The following is a 9,213-nucleotide window of genomic DNA, read 5'->3' as shown; positions in this document are numbered from 1 at the left end:
CATTTCGCAAGGAGAAGACTAATAGCGAGACTGACTTGCATTGATGGCGCGTGGAAACAAGTGCATTGTCATACCTTTCACCCACAAGCAAAGCAAATGTAGCATTTTACTATTTGCTTTCTACCAATTCACTTGTCATACTTTTCACCTACAAGCAAATATTTATTACAAGATAATGAGAATAATGTGATTTCTAGTCGGAATATATCCCACATCATATTGTTATAACCCAATTAATGATATATACATAAAATCCTAACACTTCTCACACAACACAAGCGATACATTTTTTGGGTCTACAGACCATTGACGTATGTTCATGAAAAACAAATCTGTGATGTGTTTGAGTTTGGATTTCCATCATGGTATCGAAGTAACATTTCAATTCATTTAGACGTGGCATCTCAATCCATGAAAAACAAATATGTGCGTGTCCGTGATCAAGAGTGGACAACATACGTGATGCATTTGGAATAATTACATAACTACGATTATGATACATACACTAGCTCTTGGATGATAATGTGAACTCTTGATCAAATGAATTTGTATTTTTTTTTCCTGTTGGAGCTTGTATATACTTTTGTTAGGAAATTGTATGTACTTACTTATTAGATGAGGTTGCAATGAATTGAAATTTCTTTCATAATGCATGAACAAAACCATAATTCAATATTTTCAATTCATTCATGAATTTCCGTTCAAATCAAATGTAAGAAAGTGCAATCAATCAAATAGGTAAAAATTAGAGAAAAAAGCGAGAGAAGAGTCAAAAAAGCACATATGGACTGCTGGGGAGTGTGTTCGTTACGTTACGCGCAATGTCCGAGCATGGCCATGGGACCTTCTTTGTTCAAAATAGTGACGTTATACGTAGAAAGACAGACACTGATGGTGGGGTCAGTTGAAAAAGACAAACGACAGTCCGAATTCCCTCTTTTCTCCCTTCATTTCAATTAAACAACCAAAATGCCATTCTCACAAATATCTGACTCTTTTCACGTTTCGGTATCTTCGCAAAATTTCCCAAATTGCCAGGTTAATTTGGTCATCTCGTTTAACTAAATACTAAATTACAATGAACTTGGGTTTCTAGGTGGTGCAGGTATCGTTTAAAGCCAATGGATTCACTTACACGGCTTCTTCAATCCGGCCGTTGTTTATAGCTTCTCTCTCTCTCTCATTTTCAAGGCTTCAAGTTTTGCTATAAAAGTCTGCCTCTTTTTTCGCCAACCCATCTCTGACTCTGTACTGTACGCACTCAATACCGGGGAAGTTTCGATCTTTAGGAGAATGGACACATGTTCAAGTGCTAGGAAGACTTGTTTTGTAGAGGAAGATGATGGTTTGGCTTCCTTAGTAGATGTGGAAGCTGGGTATTCTGGAAAGACTCAGCATCCTTTCTTTTCGAGGTCAATCTGTTACCCAAGGAAGAGTAGTTTGAGGAATTTGTCATCGACTGTGTCTTCTCCAAGATCTGTGAGGTTTTATGATGCTAGATTTGAAGATAATCAACCCCATTTCTTGGAAGCTTGTTTTCTTTGCAAGAAGCCTCTTGGAGGCAACCGTGATATCTTCATGTACAGGTTAGCCAAAAGATCGCCAACTTTTGATTTTTTTTCTTTTCTTTTCGTCTGATGAGTTTTTTGAGCTTCACTGTCAATTAACGATGTGAAAAGGTGTTGAGTATAGCTTCTATTCCATCTGAAGTCTGAACTTGTAAATTGTGTCTCTATTTGGCACGACAAAACACTAATTTTTGATGTCGTGTTTATGATTAAGATCTGGGAGTTACTATTGATTTATCTGAAATTTAAAAGAAAGGCCGCTGCTTTAATTTTATCTTTAATCTGGTAATGATTCGAGATTGTATTATGAATGATCCGAGGACTGATGGGTACTTGTGTTTTGATTGTAATTGTTGCAGAGGCGACACACCATTCTGTAGTGAAGAGTGCAGACAAGAGCAAATTGAGATAGATGAAGCGAAAGAGAAGAACTGGAATCTTTCTTCATCAGTGAAAGCTTTGAGGAAGAAAGACCAAAAGAAGTCCTCTTCTCCCAACAAAGCCCAGAACTACCCCTTACGTACCGGCACTGTTGCAGCTGCTTAAATCAAGTTCATATTATAAATAACCCAAAGAAAACAAAAAAAGGGAAAAATACAAAGTAAGAAGAGAAGGACGATATATAACTTTTAAAAAGCTGTATAAGAGATGATGGTTTTGAAGTTTTAACCCACGAAGGGATGTGCTCAACTAGAGGGAGATTATGAGGAGGAAGAAGACCCAATTTGTGGGGGTTTTTTTTGACCTTTTTTTTTTTTAACTGACTGTGGATGTTACATATGAAGTACAAAATGCTTGGCTTCTGATTATATATAGATTAGCTTTTCTCGGTAGAGTTTTTTGTGGGGTTGTTTTTTTCTGGGGGGGGGGGGGGTTGTAATTTGCTTTGTTTTATGTGAAAGGTATAATGCTTCAATGAAGAATGATGATGGTGAAATTCCTCACTTTCCTGCTTTTGCTGCTTTCATTTCAATTGATTGTGCTACTTTTAGCCTTGGAAGAGTTGAGTGGGAAACAGGATTACACTTTATGGTGATTATTTGGAAGCTTAATATTCTGGTATCCTAGTGGGTGGTTAAAGAATTTGAACTTCTGTAGCATTGTTTTACTTTTGTTAGTCAAGGAAGCTGAGGAAGTTGCTTTGCACCTAAGAAGAAGGTGGCCCAGTAGTTTTCTCGAATGGTCTTTGCATAAATTGTGTGTGAAGTTTTCACCTTCACCTGATATGAATTTATGTCAGGACAGCATGCACCAGTATTTATTTTTTTTTTACAGGCGGAGCCTAAACACGTTGACCTTTGGTTCATTTCAACAAATCTTGCATTGGGAGTTATAAGTAAAAAGGGAAGAGAAATGAAAGCTAATTTGTTGTTCCCCATACCAAATATTGCCCACCAAAAATAACTGGACTGTCGACATACTTCAGGTTCAGGAAGGAGAAGATGGGCTGGGTTTCCATACTGCTAACTAGTAAGTCTGTCGGGAATTTGTATCTCATACTGCTCAAATCTTCCATCAGAACTTGTCGGGAATTTCTACCAAAACTAGCACCAAGAGCAACTTTTTTAATGGTAGATTTATAATAAAACGAACAAGCATTTATATCAAAACTTCTCCTTTTATAATGCCATCACTACTACTTAAGTTAGATATGGAGATTTACAATCCTCCACGGATCTCTTCACATGCCTTCTTTCTCAAGTCTCTCCTATCTTTGACCATGCCTTAGCTTATTGAGTTCAGCAGAAGCAGCACGATGACATAGTGGCCACAGCAGAGATGTTTTGGTCAGTCCAAGCAACTAGACCTGTCAACAAATGAGAGGAAAAAAAAAAGAAACAGATGTTAATTCAGCAGACATGTTTTGGTTCTTGCTGGCTTTCTTTCAGTGAACAAAGATAATCCTTACACGACCTTAATCGGTCTGCGCTGAAGCACTTGTGATCCAGTTGATCTAGTGCTTCCATTCAGAGAAGTGTTTCCCACTTCCGAATCTCGTATTGCTTGCTTCAAGGTCTCTACCACCTGATCCATTGACGGCCTTTCCTTTCGATTTTTGTTCAAGCAGCTATCTGCCAACTTGGCAATTTTACGAGCTGCATTGATCGAGCACTGGTTTTTGAGTCTCGGGTCGATTATCTTGCTGAATCTTTTACTGTTAGCAGGAAACTGTTTCACCCAATTGAGGAGCTTCTGCTCCGATGTTGGACAGTTTCTTTCCAAAGTACGCCTGCCAGTGAGGATTTCATATAGCACCACTCCAAAACTCCATATATCAGAGTGGGTCGAGAGATGGCCGGTTCCTATGTATGCCGGGTCCGCTACCCATAAGTCCCAACCGCCTGCAACATAAAAAAAATCTGTCATGGCTAAGACACCTTCAAAAGAATGAAACAAAACCTGTTGACGAAACAGAAATAGTTGCAAAATGACCATAAAAACGAAAACATGCAAAATGAGTCATCAATGGCATCTCATATAAACTTTGAAGCATTAAGCTTTTCAAAACTAATACAAAATGGGGTTGTCATTGTATATTCATAATTTTCATTATAACATCCATAAAATCCGCACCAATATGGAATCCCCTATTTACCTACCGTTGTTGACACGTGCGTACAGTCACCGGTTGGCCCTTCCCTTGCAAGCCCAAAATCTGATAGCTTTGGTTTAAAGCCCTTATCCAACAGTACATTTGACGGCTTGAAATCTCGATATATGACCTGTCAAGAAGCAAACGAGAAAACAACATCAGTCCACAAACGAGAAAACAATAGTGGAGTTGCAGGAATACAACCTAGAGGTTACGAGTTCAATTCTTGGAAACGGTCTCTTTACATATTATATGGTAGTAAGATCTGTATACATCCTGTTTGTTCCTGATCCCGCTCACAACGGGAGCTTGTGCAGGAGTCGTTTAACTTTTTTTCACCTTACTTTTACTTTTGTAGAACAACTTGTTGGTAAAATATACAGCTGGCAGGCAAAACTGCTGTGCTTTCATATCTTTTGAGTGTGAAGATAAAATGGTACCTGGACCTCCAGGTCAGAATGTAAATATGCTAATCCTTGAGCTGCGCCAAGGATAATCTCTAATCTTGTTTTCCATGGGAGAGTAGGTAAAAACCTGTTGAAAAGGTGATCTTCCAAGCTTTTGTTATCCATGAATTCATATACCAAAAGCCGTTGTATCCCTCTCTCATCGTCTGTTGAACAGTATCCTAGAAGTTTTACTAGGTTTGGGTGGTTAACAATGCCAAGAAACTTAACTTCCGCAAGCCATTCTTTATGACCCTGCATGAGACGAGAACTTTACCATGAGAGAAGCATATCAATCTGTTGATGCAGATAGAGTGCCACTTATATGGCAGCTATAAATAACACAAGGTAGCGACAACCACACAAAACAGACCTGACCCTTTTCTTAATCAACCTACTATGCACAACCACACCATCGGACCACAATAGAAGGAAACCAACTGGAAATAACCCTAAAAATATATTGAATGCTCCATTATCCTCCTTTAGACGCATTCTTCCTGGAACAGCAATTCAAGGTCATCCCTCGCCCCCCAGTTTACTTTAACTCCATCCTCAACAACTAAGAACTCAAATTTTTTAGTTGGCAGTTAAAGCCGTAGTTATAGTGAATCAACATCAATTCACCATCCAATAATCACTTCAATAACCAATTCTTAGAAAGACACAATCTTAGGCACTTCAATCCGTGGTCTTTAATTCACACACTCATATAATTTGTAAAAAAATATGATACCAAGTACAATAACCATCTATGGTTTTTGAGTTTTCCCCCTTCAATAATAACCAACACTCTTGAATCAGTAAGTCTATTTGGGATATTCAGAGCTAAGTAAATACATTCAGCATTTCCTTAGTCAAGAAATATCTTTCTCTATGTTGCCATATATTTTATCAAGAGTTCCGACTTTCTTGCTCATCAGCAAATATTATTTTCTCTCTGTATAATCATAGGCATAAGCACCGACACATTGAATATCTAAATTTTGCCACAACCACCACCACAAGGTCACTAACAATAAAGAAGGCAACCATCAACCATTTGATAAGTAAACAGATTAGGTTAATTTTTCAACCAACCCATAAAGTGTTGTCCTTTTGATACTAAATTCTGGATAAAGATCCAACACTGTGTAATCCCAAAACCCAGACGTAGCAGTACCATTGCTTTTGACCATCTGGGGGTCGGAAATGATTGCATTACAAAATCAAAAGGGTTTTCTCATACTTGCAGAACTAAAATTTCAAATTTAAACTGATATCAGTAAAATGTGTCAACCATTACTAATAACATTCAAAAAGCTTAATAAGCCAGAAAAAAAATCCTATGACAATAAAGGGTAACCGTGGCAATCACAAAGAGAACACAACCTCATACCTGTAGGCCTTGCCTGTTCAGTCTCTTAATGGCAATCATCATAGGATCACCTTTGCCATTAACAGGCTTAATCTGACCCTTATACACACTACCAAAACCACCTTCTCCAATCTTCAATAATCTGCTAAAACCATTTGTTGCCTCTTTCAGCTCCTGAATAGAGAAAACTCTCAAATTGTGTTCATTCTCTTTGTACAATTCTGATATGCTCCGTGGAGATGGCAGCGATCTTGCCGATCGAGCCAAAGCTGAATTATTTGATTTACTGGTTTGGTTTTCCAAAGCTGAGGCACTTTGTGTTTCCTTCTTTGCCTTGAGTTTGTCCTTGAATATGAAAAGGCACTTCATTCTCCAAGCTTTCAACTTTCAATCCCAAAACCAAAACTCGAGTATGGCAAACTCCTGCAACAAACCACTAACTAGGCTGGTTTTTTTCTTTGAGGAATTTGATCAAGTAGATAGGGAAACACATGCTCATGGAATTGGAAGGGAGAATAATGGAAGAAAAATGAGGACCTTGAATGTGAAGAAGCCAAACAGGAGAAGAATCAAAACCCAGATGGAAAAAAGAATCAAAACAAGCAAATTATGCAAGAATCAAAGAAATCAAGAAAACCCAGATACAAATTGGATGAGAGAACCCATGAAAAAGAAACTCAGATGAGAAAACAATTTATAAGAATTGAAGAGATGTTTCAAAGAGACAAAATGGGGTATTGTCGCTAAAGACGAGCATGAACAAGAACCCAAAACTCAAAAGAGAAGGGAGAAGCAAAGACTGTTTCAAATGCAGAAAAGTACAGAACACTCGCGTTATAAGTTTTTCACAGAGAGAGACAGGAAAACTGGCAATTGGTGTGTAATCAATTTCGGTGTGCAAGGCTCAAGTGGTGGCACATGCTCCCGCAATGGGCCAAAGCTTTCGCAATGAGCAAGACTGGGAACAGGAGATAAACAGGATATACACAGAATTTATTTCATATAATATATAAAAATAATTTTTGGAATTGAACATGTGATCAGGTTCAAGGTTGTACAACTACAACTTTACCATTGACGTGTATGAAACCAAATGAAACAGATTCAAAAAGACAAGATGCAAGACTAAAAGATTATCAGTCCATCAGTTATTAGACCAATAAGACCATTCTTCAAGGCGTTTTTTCTTCCTTTCTTTCACAAAATTTTTATTGTGTCTTTTTGATAAAGCATATATGCTAGTTTATATGTATTGGGTATGTTTGGTAAAACATATTAGCTAGTATATATGTTCAAATGCATTATATATTTACTGTTGTATATGTTCAAAAAATATAAATTTTACCAATAAAAAATATATAAATTTTACCAACAAATTTATTTCAAAAATACGCTAGTATATGAGAAAATTATAATTAGGTTGTTTTCACCCCATTTAAATAGCCTAAACAATCAACATACACACCCTAAAATAAGTTAAACACCCTTGACCCGCCAACACCGAAGGGTGACCTTCTTGGTCTTTGACATTTCATTTTACTTTATTTATTTTGTTTTGTTGGAGACAAAATTTTCTTCGTGTGTCATTTTGACCTTTGATTTCCCTATTAAAAATCTCACTTATCTAAAACAGTTGGTTTTTTGGTGAGAGACAAAATATTAGTGGAAGAAGTATACCCTAATTATGCATGAATCAATCAATCTATTGTTTCATATAATGGAATCTAGACTTCATATTATTCTCTCCTTATAATTTATTCAGTACATTAAACTAATAAACAACTTGGAGTCAAAATAATTGTCATATATAATTATTGATCCACCAATACGAAATTTTAAGGAGAATTTATACATAAGGACAAAATGTGATAGTTGTGTTCTAATAATAAGGTCAAGTTAAAAAAAAACTTAAATGAGGACAAAAGTTTTAAACTTATCAATATGCTCTTGCATTGTCAAAGATATTTGATCTTCTTCTTCCGTCTTCTTCCTTGCGCAACTGTAGAGGAAGGTTGCCCACCAGTCATCATTCCTGAGGAACGAACCACCAAAATCAAACTTCATGACAACCCATCACTGATCGTCAACGATCACTTGAGTCGTTGAAAAAGCTTGGTGAAATAGCATACCATCGTTTGAAAAATAGTTCAATCTGGCCAATCTCAACGACCAACAACACCACCAATCAACTCCTTGAACCAAGACCCATAATTTCTTTTCTTTTCTTTTCTATTTCTTTTTTCTTCTGGTTCTGGTTATCATAGATGGATCTGTTTATATGTTATCGGTTTTGGATATTATGATATTATATCTATTTAAACGAAAGTCTTGTGTTTTAACCTTCATTATGGTGACATTACCAAATGAATTTCCCATGTTTTAGTCTTCAAACATATATAATAACACCAATATAATAAAACATACACAGTAAAACATATATAATAAGACATATACAATCAAACATATATCATATCAGCAGGTCAAAACAAATAACATATCAGTTGATCCACGGACAAAGTGGACTATCGCCATCAAGCCACTGATCAAGGCCGCCTACCCACCAAAGAGAAGTGTCGGAGCACCACGACAACCCCCAACAATCATTCGCCGCTGTCAGCTGTTGATTCTATCAGAATCTGACATTGAAGTCGCAGTCAAACATGAAGAAAACAACCCGATCTGGTCGCCAGAGACGTTATCTCAAGCAACCACCACGGGAGTGTTTCCCATCTTAGACACACCATCCCCACCCATTGACTGGCCGGAATAACCATCGGAGGAGGAAGATCTGATTTGGGTATCAAATATGGAATATGAGGGTATTTCTATCAATAAAACAAATATTTATAACTTTTTATTCTTTTATGAAATATTGTTTTAATCCTTATGATCATATGTAACAGAACTTGTTTAAATGTGCTTATTGAAACACAACTTTTAATTGATGACTCATCTCTAATTTTCTAAGTTTCTAAAAATTACTCCCACATTCATACGTACCATATATATCTTTGAAAGAGAAATCGCAGTCCATGCATATTCTTTATTATTTTTTCTTACGGAGGACATGCCGTCCATGCTTTAATCAAGAAAATAGAAGTCCCGGTTCAATTATTTCTTGCCTTTCTTGGGAGGGAAGGCACTTGACATCACACAAGGTCACAAACTACCGTAATCGGTAAAATGCAACTTTTCGTCCCTTAACTATATACATGGTTTCATTTTCGTCCCTAAATCTTTTTTTTTCTT

At 36.8% G+C, this 9,213-nt stretch overlaps 1 protein-coding gene and 1 pseudogene across 1 annotated transcript; one reads left to right on the top strand and one right to left on the bottom strand.

Annotated features, from left to right (window-relative positions):
* Positions 1-1,151: 1,151 nt before the first annotated feature.
* On the top strand, positions 1,152-2,401 carry LOC119980824 (FCS-Like Zinc finger 1-like). Its single transcript, XM_038823619.1, has 2 exons — positions 1,152-1,586; positions 1,928-2,401. The coding sequence occupies exons 1-2, from the start codon at positions 1,294-1,296 to the stop codon at positions 2,112-2,114; spliced, it is 480 nt and encodes a 159-aa protein (XP_038679547.1). The 5' UTR covers positions 1,152-1,293; the 3' UTR covers positions 2,115-2,401.
* On the bottom strand, positions 2,229-6,922 carry LOC119980821 (annotated as a pseudogene).
* Between the last annotated feature and the right edge of the window lie 2,291 nt (positions 6,923-9,213).

Source organism: Tripterygium wilfordii, chromosome 16, assembly GCF_013401445.1.
Source record: "Tripterygium wilfordii isolate XIE 37 chromosome 16, ASM1340144v1, whole genome shotgun sequence".
Lineage (NCBI taxonomy): Eukaryota > Viridiplantae > Streptophyta > Magnoliopsida > Celastrales > Celastraceae > Tripterygium > Tripterygium wilfordii.
Note: the sequence above shows the minus strand (reverse complement) of the source record. Positions and strands in the feature narration are given on the sequence as shown.

Excerpts from the sequence above, each read along its gene's own strand:
- LOC119980824 (XM_038823619.1), top strand. The coding sequence starts at position 1,294 with ATGGACACATGTTCAAGTGCTAGGAAGACTTGTTTTGTAGAGGAAGAT. Across the intron at positions 1,587-1,927 it reads CGTGATATCTTCATGTACAG|AGGCGACACACCATTCTGTA; the intron begins GTTAGCCAAAAG and ends TAATTGTTGCAG.